Source organism: Lepus europaeus, chromosome 12 (assembly GCF_033115175.1).
Source record: "Lepus europaeus isolate LE1 chromosome 12, mLepTim1.pri, whole genome shotgun sequence".
NCBI lineage: Eukaryota > Metazoa > Chordata > Mammalia > Lagomorpha > Leporidae > Lepus > Lepus europaeus.
This window is the reverse complement of record NC_084838.1, coordinates 83,123,620-83,139,460: the sequence shown is the minus strand read 5'-3', so window position 1 is coordinate 83,139,460 and position 15,841 is coordinate 83,123,620. Positions and strand designations below refer to the sequence as shown.

General features: G+C 39.6%; 1 protein-coding gene across 2 annotated transcripts in view; it reads right to left on the bottom strand.

Moving 5' to 3' along the window:
- PCSK5 (proprotein convertase subtilisin/kexin type 5) overlaps positions 1 to 15,841 on the bottom strand; it is a 434,133-nt gene that overhangs the window by 333,479 nt on the left and 84,813 nt on the right. For both annotated transcript variants that reach the window (XM_062208432.1, XM_062208433.1), the window contains exon 3: positions 8,385 to 8,498. In XM_062208432.1, coding sequence (XP_062064416.1) covers positions 8,385 to 8,498 — 114 coding nt within the window. The remainder of the gene's footprint in view (positions 1 to 8,384; positions 8,499 to 15,841) is intronic.

Genomic DNA, 15,841 nt, shown 5'->3' with positions numbered 1-15,841 from the left:
GTAAAGTGGGGGCCAAGGGGCCAGACTACCCACATATTTTTCACTCTTCAAAATGAAAGCTGAGAAGATAAATTAAAAGTATGTAATAAGTTACATCTTGTTCGAGGAAATTAATAAAAGTTTATAATAATTTGCACTGGCAGGAATGGATGTTATCAAAATTATTTCTTCCTAGTGCAACATTAATTATTAGTTTCTTCTTGGAGCACTTTGACTAGTTATACACAGTTTTACTTAATATTGCTGATTATGTCAACTTCCATCATAACCATTAAATGAGACAATGAAATCACAATTACCATAATCATTGGAAGTTAATCAGCAAGTAGCCATTAAGATTCTGCCATGGTACCCTCATTGGACAGCATCAACCAACTGACTGAGCAAACTGACTAAGACTACCCAAAATCCCTACCTATAAAATGTTCCCCTTAAGTTGCATTAAAAAAGACAACATGGACATTTCATTTAATATTTTTTCCTTGGTGACAGGAATCCTGTAGGTGTTGGGGGAAAAAGTACTAAATATAAATGAACCCATGAATGAGTACATAAATAAAAAATGTGTCTTGGGGCTGGTATTGTGGCTCAGCAGGTTAAGCAACTGCCTGTGATACTGGCATCCCATAATGGCACACTGGTTCAAGTCTCAGCTTCCCTGCTTCTGATCCAGCTCCTTGCTAATGTGCTTGAGAAAGTAGCAGCACATGACTTAAATGCTTAAGCCCCTGATACCTATGTGGTAGATCCAGATGGAGTTCCAGGACCCTGGCTTTGGCCTGGGCTAGCCTCAGTCATTGTGGTTATTTGGGGAGTGAACCAGCAGATGGAAGATCCATCTTTCCCTCTCTCTGTCTCTCTCTCTCATATGTATATGTGTGTGTATATGTGTGTGTGTCCCTCTTTCTGTGTCACTCTGCCTTTCAAATAAATAAATAAGTCTTAGACAAAAGGATCTGTAGAGGGAAGGAACTTGGTATGCTCTAGGAATAAAACAAAGCAGTGGGCTGAAAGCAGAGTAAGACAGAAAGTATTAAGGATGTGTTTAAAGAAGTGACCAGGAGCAAACCATGGGAAGCCTTAAAGACAAATGTCTGGATTTGAGTATTTAGTATCAAAATAATGGAAGTTATTCAGAAGTATTAAGCAACGGGAAGTAACTAAAGGGTGACATATTTCCATTGGTCAGTTTGAGCTTTTAATGACAATTCTGACTACTGCATACAGAAGTGATTGGGAGAGCTCAAAAGTAGAAATAGTCTAGTTGACAGACAGGCAGTGGGTTTAGACTCTGGTGGAGAAGAACTGGCAATTGACTCAAAAGGTAGGATGGCTTTCACTTGATGCATTAGCTTTAAGGATAGAGTCAAGGATGATGTCCATATTTCTACTCATTAAGAGAAGGAACAGTGCAAATGGGAAAATTCAGGGTAGGGTTAAAATCACTTCTTCAGTTTGGGAAAAAGTGCAGAAAAGAGTTAACAGAGCAGGTCCGAGACTGCTATCCACTAAAAAGCCTGCTTTTAAGGTTGGTCTTTGGTTGGTAATCTAGGAACTTGGATTTGGGTACCATTCACTGTACATAAACTGTTTATACCAACAATATGGTTTCTGCTGAACAATTGCTTTCCTTCTGGGAGTTTGGAATTTTGAAAAATGGAAGGCAAATGCAGCCTGTGTCTTCAACCCTATATAATAACCCTGGCTACTGAGTCTATAGTGAGCTTTCTTGGAAGACAGCATGTCTCACGTGTCACAATCCAGTGCTGGAGGAATTAAGTACTTTCTGTGTGATTTAACTGAGACAACTCTCTTGGAAGCTTGAGTTTGGTTTCTTCTGGACTTCATCTCATGTGCTTTTCTTTTTGTTGCTTGTGCTTTGTATCCTTTTGCTGAAATAAATCATAGCCATGAGTATGACTACATGATGAGTCATATGAGCATTCTTACTGATTCACCAAACTTATGGGTGGTCTTGTGGACCTCCAACATCAGGGATATATTGAGTTTGATATAACGTGATGAAAGCATGATATATGGCAATGGGGAGCTCAAGGGCTAGTTCATGCCTGGGGATCAAGACATGGATCAATTAATGGTATGTACTCTTCCTAGATTCAATATTCAGTGCACCTTGCCATGCAGAACTGGAAGACGTTCAAGTAAGAACGTTGTTAAGAAAGTAGCCAGACCAGATATCATTTATTTTGTTGCTTGCTTATTTGTGCTTTAGACAAACCAAGGTTGAGAGAAGTAAAAGATCCTTCCAGAGGTCACAGCACTAGGGAGCGACACAAATTAGTAAACCAAAGCCGTATCTCCAATATATCATTTACTGCCTAACTAGGGTCTATCCTTTCTCAGAAGGCCTGCTGCTTGCATCTGAATGTGCCACATGGTTGCAGATTTCCACCATGTTGCATTTTCAATTAAAACAGCTAAATGGGATGTCTTAAAAGGATAATTTCCAAGCTGCCAGGACAATAATGCCACAAACTCCACCAGATTTTATTAGAGTCAAATGACAATGTAAATCATTAAGAAAATGTGTGCCAACCACAGAAACAGCAATGCCTCAAACTCTTGGAGCACTGAACACCATCCAGTTGGCTGAGAAAGAACCATGTGGCTTAAAATCATTTTTTGCAATTACTGTCCCAGCTAGTTCACAGTTTTTGGCAGATATGCCCGACATGCATAACTGAACTCAGCTAATTTTCACTCTGCTGATCAACAAATATAATTTTTTCCCCTCCAAAAAAAACCACCCAGAGAGCTTTCATGAAATCTGAGGTACTGCATCAAAAAATGAGCCCATTCGTTACAGTCTGCCTTTAAATAATGCATATTAAATAGGCCACCCAACATTCATCACAAAATGTTCTACTGTGCTAAGATGATGAGTCAAGAGTACCAATCCTAACTACTAGAGTCTGAGCATCAAGAGCGAAGTCTCTAAATATTTCTGCCTTCCATCAAATAGAAAACACACACACACACACATCTATGGACTTAAGGCTATACCTTATATTAATTATTAGGGGCTTCTCCCAAATCATTGTTAGTTTTTTAATAGTTAGACAAATAATAGTGTACAATGCTATGTTAATTTCCTTAAGTAATAAAATATTTGCATGACTGAGGAAATACAAGGGCTTTTCTGTTAAATGTAGATATTAATCCAAGTCTCATTTCCAACTTGAATTCTTAGGACCACTTATCAATAGCCCAACTGCTGAATTTCACATACAAGTGTGTGTTTTTTGATTTTTAAAACTGTAAACCTTCCACAAACTGAATAGCCCCTCACACAAAGAGTAGCATCCTGCCAACAAGGAAGAATTCCCTCAACGTATTACAATTGCAGCATGTCTGACATCTCTGTAGGGGATGCGCTCTTAGGACAGGAATTGCAGGGGATTTCATTTATAGAGATAATATTTTATGCCTTAGTTTGAGAGTGGGTGAACAGACACTTGTGCTATTCTCTAAAAATTTTGTCTTAAATATTTTGTAATAATTTTTAAAACAGTTAACTCCTTGAAATCGCTCAACTGGTTTTCCAAATCCCTGAGGAAAAGTTTTACTTAACCTTGCTGTCTCTAGAATCAAACTGAATTTTCTTTAGTAGTGCAAAAATGGTTCACTGTATTAGCTGGGTATGTCTAAACAGATTTATTATACTGAGTTCCTGAAGATCGGAGCAAGTCCTCACAACTTTTCCTATCAGATATCCTATGTTTCTGGAGTAGCTTGAAAGACTATAAAAGCCAAGGGTATTTTCAATCAGTGCAGGTAAAGGGAAAATATCTTCTCATATTAAAGCTGCCAGCTTCCCAAACAGAAAATCTGTGCAAGAAGGAAAAAGTACAAGATCAAGAAAAAGTTAAGCTGACCAGGTGTGCTTTAAAACACCCCTTAAGTCTAAAAGCTCGTCTTCTCTACCTAATACAGAGGAGACAGAATCAGGCTATAATTTCATAATCTTGTGTTTAAGTATGGCAGAGTAGTGGGTTCTCAAAGCAGTATCTGGACCCCAGCAACAGTTTCAGTTGGGTCCTTTGTAGGAATGCACACTACCAGTCTGTGCTGGGCAAAAAGAAGAGTTGGACAGTAACCTATTTTTAAGATGCCCTCCTGGTACCGGCTAGTTTAAGAACCAAAAAGCAGGAATCCTAGGTCTCTGGGAACAGAGTGACTGGGTTTGAGCACCAGACTTTTCCCCTGGTAAATGGTGTAACCCTGGGCAAGTGATTCAACATTTGTATGCTTTGATTTCCTTCCTCATCTTTATAATGAAGGCAATAATAATTCCAAACTTACCAAAACAATGGCCATAAGATAATATCTGTAAAAGTTTGACAAAATGCTTGACCCATAATACTAAGAACTCATTAAATGGTGAGCAATTACTTTCTCTATCATAGAGGTGAACACACATTGAGTTGTTTTTAATCTAGCTTGCTCACCCATTTATTCAATTACCATTTATTGAGAATTTATCACATCCTGCACATCCAGGGTGTGCTGATGAAATGCCATTGTGTGAACCCCACTCCACACCAAAACATAAATACTCTGTGATAAATGGGCCCAAGTTTGTATATGTTTACAAACTCTTTAGGAGATTCTAATGGAAGAAGCAGATCTGCAATAAAAATCTACAGCCCAATGCGTCAGGGGTAGTGACTTAGGTATGTACATGATCCCTGGAAAGGCTTCAGGGAGAAGCCTCTCCACCAGTCAACTTCTTTGGTGCTTATATATTCGTCTCTCCTGTTTCCTGATTTTATTAGGAGGCACAAGTCACGTTTGTCTAAACCCTCAGTATTTGGCATTATGCCTAGCAAAGACGGCAGAAGTTTGCTGGTGAAATGAGAACTGAGTTGTATTTCTAGGATTGGGCCCTCCAACTCCTGGAAACCCGAGCCCAGTGTGTCAGGAGAGAGGAGTAATTACACAATCATCCTCTCCATAACAAACGCTCATAAATACACATTTCCCTAATATACTGCCCAAGCCTCAAGGCTAAACGTAATGATTTTGCACACCAGTTTCCAAGAGGAGGAGCAACACGGGCAAAGCTTTCAAATTAATTTAAAGAGACACTCAGGCACACTTCATGCCATTCTTTAATCTCTGTTCTCCTGTGATAAATATAGAATGACAGGAACGGGCCCAGGCTAATGAGCTGGAGGCAGGACTCTATGGAGGCTCGCCAAACAGCCCTTAGAAAAACTGGAGGCAATAAGAAGCAGGAAATGAGCACCTTGCTCTGGCTGTGTCACCAAGGACGGCTCTGAAGAATGCCTACTAGACATGGGCTCTCACCTTTCTTTGACTAGCAGCAATTTAAGCAGCAGATAAAAAGAAAACTCCACATATTACAATGAAGTAGTCAGAGAATAACAACAGTTACAATTTATTGAGGGTTTGCTGGTATCCGGCAGTGTGCTAAAGGCTCCTCCTACAGAATACCCTTTAGCTGTGGTGGCCAGCCTGCTGCATGCCCCCTCCAGACTCTCCTCTCCTAGTATACAGTCTTGTGTAGGTCCCTTCCACTGCATCAGAGCTGATTCATGGAACCAACAGAACATTACACAAGGGGCCCCGTGAATCCTGAGGTTAAGTCATCAAAGACATGCGGAAGCCAGCGCCATGTCAAGAGGACACTCAAGTAGCCCTCCGACAAGGTCCGTATGGAAAGGAACTGATCTTCCAGGCAGGTGACTAGGCCACCTGGAAAATCGATCTTCCCATTCTCATCAAGCTTTTGAGACTTCCCACTGAAACCCTAGTTATTACAGAACAAAGAAAAGCCATCATCATTGGGCCCTGTCTGAATTCCTGACCTGCAGAATCCATGAATGAATGGTTTTAGGAACTAAATTCTGTGGTGTTTTGTTAGGCAGAAACAGATAACTCATGCATAAGAGCTAGATCCTTTTACACTCATTTTACATTTGAGGACAGCTTAACCAACCCAGCCACGGACATACTAAGTGAAGTAATGGGCATCTGATTCCAGGTATGCAGCTCAGGGAGTCCAGCTCCCCATTCTGTCATAAAACACCTGAGAAATACACAGCAGGCAGCTAACCCAGCTCCCGCCCTTGTTGTTAAAGGTAATCATTCAACAGGAATCTTTGGAGCACATTGGTTATCCCCAAGGTACTACCAGGCACTAATCATTCTGCCTGCATCTTCGTCATTTCCCAAAGATAGATTGGAAGTTCCTGGAAGACAGGACCAGTGTCATCCTCAGTGACTGTAAACAGTAGAACGGTGGGGGTAGGATACTGTGTTAATCCTGTGGACTCTGGCATCAACCTGTCTGCTTTGGCATCTCAGCTCTGCCACCTCCAGACTGGGTGATTTCAGGTCACTCACCCCAAATATCAACTCTGGCATTTGTTTAAACTGCATTAGAAAAGTGATCAAAACATGTTGCCTATTTAAATTATTATCAAATATGTGCTTTTAAAAATCTGACATTTCAATAGTCCCACTAAAGCTCTTATTTCAACTTTTTCCTCATGTACAAAGGGAAGTTTCCAGAGAAAGCACAGCGATTCCTTGGAGTGAGGGGGTCTTGTTGGCAGACTCTAGAACCTTCAGTCTCCAGGCTAACCGCTGCCCACAGTTCCCTCTGGAGTCCAGCCTTCCCTGCTGGTGTGGCGGCATGACCAGGGAAGGCTGCCACACACTTCCAGTGTTGCATGGGACCTGTGCAGACAGCAACTCGGCTCTTTGCTGTGAGAAGAAATGTAAGGCCAAGGAGGACTTTCTCACTCTGGTCTTATAAACAGAAGTGTAGGTACATATTTACTTCACTCCTGTATCTTAATTCCATTACGCTTTCATCATTTTGTCAGTGCAGACAAACCCCCTTAGCTCTGGCCAACAGCTTAAGGCTCACACTGACTTAACGGCAGAGCTGACACGTGCGGTGTGTCTCACTGTCCCGCAGGTGATTTCCACTTCTGCTTTGACTCACCTTTATGGCCCCACCCACTGTTTTCTCCTTAAGGATGACAGAGCTTTCTGTGTAAAATTCTTTCTGAGATCCAAAGCATTTCCACAACCTTTCACTTCTAGGCATGACCAAGAAAACGAAGTTGGGACAATACCAGCCACATTCACCTGCCTCTAAATAAGCACAAATTTCTAGCATTGAAAGGTGCTGGGGGAGGGTATTAAGGGAATTTTAGCAGGAACCAAGGTGAAGAGGTTGGCTTCAGTGAGCTCCCTATGCTCCATCTAACAGACGAGATTAAACAACAACGAAGTGTCAAGAGATAGATGCCATGAGTAGCAGGGATGGAGGGTACAGGGGACCAGAGGAAGAAATGATGACAGACAAGGTAGGGACGACTTTCCACAGGTGAGTATAGGCTCTAAAGGGTAGGAAAAAATCCTGACATGGGAGGAGGAAGGCCAGAGTGTACTCTAGGCAGAAGGAATGAAAGGCAAGGAGGTAGGAAAGTACAGGCTAGGAATGGGAAATGTTATAGATCTATGTCCATTCTTCAATCTGGAGACATTGTGTAGAGAAGCAGGGACAGAGACTACAAAGATAAAGTAGCAAAGTGGAAAATACAAAGGCAGTGTTCAGCAATCAAGATGTTTGCAAAAGAGAAAAGGAAATGGCTTTTTATAGATAGTGGAGCAAATCAGTCACAAGTGGATTTCATTATTAAGAGTAATTAATGTATGCTAATCCATTTCTCAGTGACCATGAACCTGAGCATACTACAACTAGAGAAATATTTTCAAAGGAGGGAATGACGAGTAAACTGGAGGGTCACTCTTCCCTCCATGTTAAGGAAGTTTCCCTCACTAAAGTCTTCTTGAATCACTGAACTACAAGTCAAACACTTTTCAGCTGTTATTCTGGGTTCAGTTTTATAAACTATTACCTTAACTGAGAGGGCAGCCATCAGATGATTTGAGTCTGCAGTCTGTCACTTACCAGCAAAATCATTTCTGTGATTTCCAAGAACCAGGCAGCATTAACCAGGCTGGTTTTGAATAAATGTGTAGTAGAGGTGAACCCAATTATTGACAGTTCTAATGCTGTCTGCATCTTAGCATATTTTTCTACCCTCTGACCCACTTAGAAAGCTACTGCACAAAGTGAGCTCTGAAACAGAATTTTTGTGAATCAGAGCTGCCTTTTCTCTCTCCTTAGAGCTAAAATCTAAGCTCAAAAAAGATCCAGAAAACAGGAGAGGCCACTAACCAATCTTAAATGCTAGATCTTAAAACAAGAAAAAGTCCCCGATGTCTGTGATTTCTGTGTCCTCCCAGACCCAACAGATAATCCTTGCATAGCACAAAATTAGATGACATGGCCCCATGCCAGGCTTCCATAGCGGGCTTACCATATACCACATGCTAGGCCACTTGGGATCGTTGAAGTAGGTAGACTGGGCACGGTTGAGGTCATAATCCCTTTTTGTGCGTTTTTTTACCACTTGCTGTTGGATCCACTCCACCTGTCAAGAGAAGGACTGCTGGTGAGCATTCAAGTTGCATCCTCAGTTCACACAATATAAGTGACAGCCTAAGGCATCTTCCATCTTCAGTCAGTGCTATTTAAGTCACAAGCTTTGTGGCAACTATAATCTATAATCAGAGATTTCCTAGAAATCCAATTCTTTTTTTGTTTTTAATTCAAGCAGACATTTTAGTTTTTTATAAAGAGATCATTTACATCTCTTGATGACAAGACTATTTTTAGCTTTTGCAGAAAGCATATGTTCTAATTTATCACAAAGTGATAGTGTTAATTTTTAATTTTTTTTCATTTTTCCTTGTAATAAAGGTTGGAAGCTTTTCTATAAAGCTCAAAATACAAAACATTTTAGGCTTTGCACCTCATATATCTGATGCAATCACCCATCATGCCATTGTAGCACCACAGACAACACATAGGTGAAAGATCTGACAGTGTCCCAATAAAATTTTATGGATGAGGGGCTGGTGCTGTGACACAATGGGTTAAACCACTACTTGCAGTGCCAGCATTCCACATGGGCACTGGTTTCAGTCCTGGCTGCTCCACTTCTAAACCAGCTCCATGCTAATGTGCCTGGGAAAGCAGTGGAAGATGACCAAAGTTCTGGGGGCCCTGCACCCACGTGGGAACCTAGATGAAGTTCCCGGCTTCATCCTGGCCCAGCCAGAATGTGGCATTTGGGAAGTAAGCCAGTGAATACAGTATCTCTCTCTCTAACTCTCTCTCTCTCTCTTTGTAACTGACATTCAAATAAATAAATAAATTTTTTTAAAAAAATACCACAATGCCAGTCCCATACATCAAATTTAAAAAACGTCCAGGGATCAAGTGCTCTATGATCACATATTTTTAAAAATAGCTTTCTGCAACACAGTGTAGCAGTATCTGAGAAATCAGAAAACCAAAGCCCCAGTATTAACTCTGGAATAAAATAGACAAAGTCACTTAGTTTCTTGAACTATGCGCTCCTTGCCAGCTGTAAAATTCAAACCTGCTATATTTGAGTAAAGTCTTAATATCTAGCCATTGATTTTGCCTAAACATATTAACTGGGAGCCTTGAGTATAATCCAGGCTCTTTAATACTAGGGATATATGTATAGGGGTATTTTTAACAAACAGATTATTATTACAGCAACATCAAAATGAGTATGCTGCAGTCTCAACAGAGCACCCAGAACGCAATATCAGGCTTGGTGGCACACTTCTATTTGTCCTAAATGTTCCTTTGTGTGATTTCTTCTGGTCACAACCTCTGAAATGTTCTATCATTTATCCCTATTGTCCACAAAGAAATTAAAAACTGACCAGAGGTGGGGGCAAGCTTTGTAATTCACCAATGAAATTCTACATCCACCCATTCAAAAAAGATTTCAAAACCTCTGTTGCATATTTTATTAAAGAATTACTAAGGCAACCTGCTCAATCAATGTGGAGCAGGGAATATGGATGTACATATATATCGTCTATCTCCAGGAAAAATTGTGACTTCTTTATTTCAAACAATCTTTCCTAGGAATGACTTTCATTCATCTCACTGAATCACTCAATAAGCACTGAGAGGCAGGCACTGTGCTGGAAAGGTAAAGATGAGTGAGAATTATCTTTGCTTTTGAAGAACTTTATATTTTACCGAGAAAATGTAGCAAATATTCCAAATGTAACCGTCTCCATGAATGACATCTGACATAGGCTATATTACTGTGTTTCTGATCAAAACTTTGGCTGTGCTATGACCAGCATTTCTTTCTTCACTGTCTGTAAATCGTTTCCCAATATTGAATTGGCTCACCACTGCATGCTTGAAAAAGAAGACTACATATCTGTTTAGAAAGAATTTCTTTCAAAACTAATCCTGTATCGGCAGTAGCTTATCCCAAAGGTGTCTTCAGAAATTCCAAACTGCTAAGCTGCTTGTGTGCACAAAACAGAACTCGTCAATTCTCTCCCAGTTTACAATCTACACAAAGGCTCCTAGCGATCAAAACAGTCTACACTAGGGTACAAGCGGAAAGTTGTTTCTAAAACACTACAAGTATGCACTTCTTAAGCACACATGGACACACGCAGACAAGTGGGAGAAGTATGTGAGAAAACTGACAGTCATTTTCCTCGACGAACTAGAGGCACTAAAATAGAACAAAATATCTTACCCAACGACATCTCTTCTGTAATTTTACCAAACAAAAAGGCTTAGTTACAGGGCTTGGTGGCTAGAAGATGGCATAGAAACTTGGCATCTAGATTGGACTACGAGTCACTCTGATCACAGGGTTGCAGTACTCCAGAAAAGATCAGTGGGGGTGTTTTTAGTACTAAATACCATGTGCCTTGCCGTGGTGCTTTCTGGGTATATATATAGCTCTATATATTTTGGAGAACGGGAAAAGGACCTCTTGGATCGGAAGGTTTCTATGACTGGAAAGGCCATAGTTATATTTTAAAACTGTTATCCATATGTCTATCCTTAAACTCTTTAAGGAAAAACCCAGGAGTAATGCAATATACAGATTTATTACTTGCCAAGAAGTCAATTGCAAAGAAAAGACACTAACAAATTCATTTTCATAGAACCATAGTCTATCCAGGAGAACAAAGTAATTGTATGCTTTTCCTTACTGGTTTAAGTTCTGAATGTTCTACATTTTACACAATAAGGAACTACAGTTACTCTAGTGTGTAAAAACTACAAAACTTTGAAATCATCAACCTCTTCTCCATGAACTTCAACATATACCTGCCACATGATTTTAAGAACGTTCCTTCCCTCTACCCACAGTGCTTTCCTACCTCTGTGGGCCAAGAGCATATCTGGCTTCCACTTCCTAAGAGCCTTTATATAGATGGCCTCTTCCATCAGATCTCACTTGCCAAGAAAAACATAATAATTGATAATTATCAGAAACTACCATCTCATTTGCACTTGTATCTCATTGTTTTTTAGAATTTATCAATTTTTTTCAAACTATTCATGGGAAAGGCAAGAGGAGAAAACAAAGATGCTATCATGTGACTATATGTATGTTATTACATAAATATAAATGGGAAACAAGTTATGGTGTCATTGTAAAAATGTATCCTACAGTAAGAGATAATGATTAAGACACATTAAAACTAATGATTAAAATCTATATCGGTAGCAAACATGTAAAGATACACTAGAATAGAATAAAAAGTCAGAAATTGACCCAAAACAGTCAAGAATAGAGTATATGATTTAAAATATTCTATCCTAAGCTGGCCCTGTGGCTCACTAGGCTAATCCTCTGCCTGCGGCGCCGGCATACCGGGTTCTAGTCCCGATCGGGGCGCCGGATGCTGTCCCGGTTGCTCCTTTTCCAGTCCAGCTCTCTGCCGTGGCCCAGGAGTGCAGTGAAGGATGGCCCAAGTGCTTGGGCCCTGCACCCCATGGGAGATCAGGAGAAGCACCTGGCTCCTGGCTTCGGATCAGCGCGGTGCGCCGGCCGCAGCAGCCATTGCAGGGTGAACCAAAGGAAAAGGAAGACCTTTCTCTGTGTGTCTCTCTCTCACTGTCCATTCTGCCTGTCCAAAAAAAAAAAAAAAAAAATTCTATCCTAAATCAGGGATGAAAATCAAATTACTTCATAAATGGTGTTGGAACACCAATTGAGAAAAAAAACAAAGGTTAAAGTCATTCTCATATTTTATATTGTGATAGATTTGATAGGAATCAAATATTTCAATGAAAAGTAAACAAAAACAGTAAATCACCATAAGAAATACAGGTGATTTCTAAAAATAAGCTTAGCATGAAAGATCTTTGTCCAAATACAATGCAAATAAAAAGATGATTTAGAAAAATTGATAAATTCAACTACATATAAAATAAAGGAAATCCAGAATGACTTGAAAAGAAACTTCCAAGGGCCAGTATTGAGGTGCAGCAGGTTAAGCCACTATTTGTGATGCCAGCATTCCATATCTGAATCCCGTTCAAATCCTGCTGCCCTACTTCTGAAACAGCTTCCTGCTAATGCAGGCAGCAGAAGATGACCCGACTACTTGGGTCCCTACCACCCATGTGGGAAACCTGAATGGAGTTCCTAGCTTCTGGCTTCAACGTGGCCTAGACTTGGTTGTTGCAGCCATTTGGGGAATGAACCAGCAAATGAAAGATTCTCTCTCTGTATCTCTGTGTCTCTTTCTCTCTGTTATTCTCTCTCTGTCACTCTGCTTTTCAAATAAATAAATACATGTCTTTTTTAAAAAACTTCAAAATCAAGGTAAGAGACAAACTGGGAAAGTTTACAGCTCCAAGTATGGGCCAAAGACTAACTTACTAATATATAAAGAGTTCTACAGCAGATAAGAAGACAATTCAATAGGGAAATGAGCACAGGCTGGAAGTACAAAAATCTCTGGAAAGGTTGGTCAAGTATCTTAACCATATAAAGTATGACCAGCTCATACATATTAAGACAGAGTAAATTTAAAACTAAACTGAATAGCATTTTTTACATTTCAGCTATGAATGATCTAAAGATTTTTTTTAATATTTCTGAGTTTATTTTTTAACTTTTATTTAATAAATATAAATTTCCAAAGTACAGTTTATGGATTACAATGTTTTTCCCCCCCATAACTTCCCTCCCACCCGCAACCCTCCCATCTCCCACTCCCTCTCCCATTCCATTCGCATCGATTCATTTTCAATTCTCTTTATATACAGAAGATCAATTTAGTATAAATTAAGTAAAGATTTCAAGTTTGCACCCACATAGAAACACAAAGTGTAATAACCTCCTGTTAGTGAGTACAAGAGATAGCAGTCCTTCTCACACAGTGATGAGGGGAATGTATGTTTGTACAACTCTGGAAGATAGCTGGACAATGCCCATAAAAATGGCATTCTACTTTTAGGAGTTTATCCTGTGTATTTATTTATACATTACAAGTTTATATCCTGAAGCATTACTAGTCATAAATAAAAATTATAAACACTTGAATCTATATTAATAGGAAATAATGACATAGCAATACAATACAGTACAATGCAACCATAAATGAACGCAATGGTCTTTATGTACTGACAGGGAATCATCTCCATGCTATAGTCTAAAGTGAAGAAAAAAGTAAGGACCAAACCAGTATACAAAGTCTACTACAATGTTTTCATCGCCCGAAGTGATCACACATACAGAAAACCCTGATAGCACGGGTTGCTTGCTGGGGGAAAAGCTAGATGACTCGGAGATAGAGAGAGGAGAGATTCTATATTTTTGTAAAAAGGGAAAGATTTATATGATCTGAAGAGAAACCAGAATATGGTTATTTTTTATATTTTTGAACCATGTGAATACACGACCTATACAGGAAATTTAACATGTTAAAAATGTAATCGATTCCTTTGGTTATTCTTATTCTATAATCAAACAACAATTTCAAATGTGGTGAAATGCCTGTTACAACATATTTTTTAAGCAGCAGTAACGAGAAAATGACATAGTAAAAGTGGTTTAGATAGTTTTATATTGTATTCGAACATGACTTAAATACTGAGAAGTTATTATTTTAAATTTGGCACCAGTCACCTGTGTGATCTCTGTGGGCCTCTTCTGTCTGTGGAATGAACAAAGACAGACTAAATATGCCCTCCAGTTTCTTCCTTTTAGCTTTGAACTTTAATCTACATCGCCCTAGTCTCTGGTTCTAATGAGAATAAAATGTTTGTCAAATAATAGAGAGGAGAGGTCAATTCTCCTGTTAATAAGTGATCTTAAGCCATTCTTTGAAGATGCAAGATTAATATTTAGAAATGAGTGCAGTGAGTTATATTATTCATTTCATTATTTGAATGAAGAACTTGCCAGGAAATGGGATTCCCTATTTTTTATCTGTTTTTGGTTAGCTTTGACTCCAGAAAATGAAAATACAAATATTTCTCCACTGTGAATTTTTCTTTCATTGTCAAAATAAGACAAAACTGCCTTGATTAAAAAAAATACGTGAGGAGTGGCACTGTGGCATATTGGGTAAAGGCACCACTGCAGCACCAGCATCCCATGGGGGTGCCAGTTCGAGTTCTGAATGTTCCACTTTTGATCCAGCTCCCAGTTAATGCATCTAGAAGAGCAGTCGAAAGTGGCCCCAAGTCCTTGGGCCCCTGCACCCATTTAGGGAGACCTAGATGAAGCTCCTGGCTCTTGGCTTCTGCCTGGCCCAGCCCTGGCTGTTGCCATTTGGAGAGTGAACCAGCGGATGGAAGACATCTCTCTCTCTCTCTCTCTTTCAGCCCTGGCTGTTGCCATTTGGAGAGTGAACCAGCAGATGGAAGACATCTCTCTATCTCTCTCTCTCTCTCTGTCTCTACCTCTTCCTGTCCCCCCTCTGTAACTCTTTCAAGTAAACAAATAAATCTTTAAAAAAAAAACATTTAGTGGTCAGTGTCATGGCACAGTGGGTTAGGCTGCTGTCTACAGCCCTGGCAACTCATGTGGGTGTTGGTTCTAATCCCCACTGATCCACTTCTGATCCAGCTCCCTGTTAATGCACCTGGGAAAGCAATGGAAGATGGTCTATGTGCACCTTTGCACCCATGTGGAAGAATGGGAAGAAGCTCCTAACTCCTGACTTTGGCCTGGCCCAGCCCCAATCATTACAGCCATTTGGGGAGTGAAACAGCAGATAGAAGATTCTCTCTCTCTCTCTCTCTCTCTCTCTCTCTCTCTCTCTCTCCTCTCTCTGTAATACTATCTTTCAAATAAATAAATCTTTAAAAAATGAATGAAGGTACATAATAGACACATACATACTTTTTTTCTGCTATGAAAGACAAAGATTGATGAAGACATTTTAGTATTGAAATACTGCTTCTGAGCCTTAAACATAACCCAGGAATTTTCTAAAACTCTGGCAACAAGTCAGTTAAACACTGAAAAAAAATCACAGAATCTAGTAAAAGTGTGTTTTAAATAGGGGTAGTCTATTCTTCACATTTTATTCCATCAAGTAATTTGTAATGGCTGAGTTATTAAGTGTTAATATTATTCTGTTGGCCACCCGTTCTGAAGAAAAACTATCACACTTGCTTGAATTTTGCTTATTTCAGATAGCTATTTGTGAACAAAATAAGACATTACTTTTTATTTGATGGAAAAGTTTTACTTGATTTGCTTGAAACAGGCCTTTTGGGTCCCAGTTAAATACTACAAACATTTGAAGCTTATATAGATAACATAACTTGTTAGGAATCAGGGAATCATGTAATTGGTCATTTAGAAGCAAGCTATGAAATAGATACTGTGTGTACATACAGGACAGTGGCACAGAAAAAGACATCACAAGTCAAACTGAGAACCTT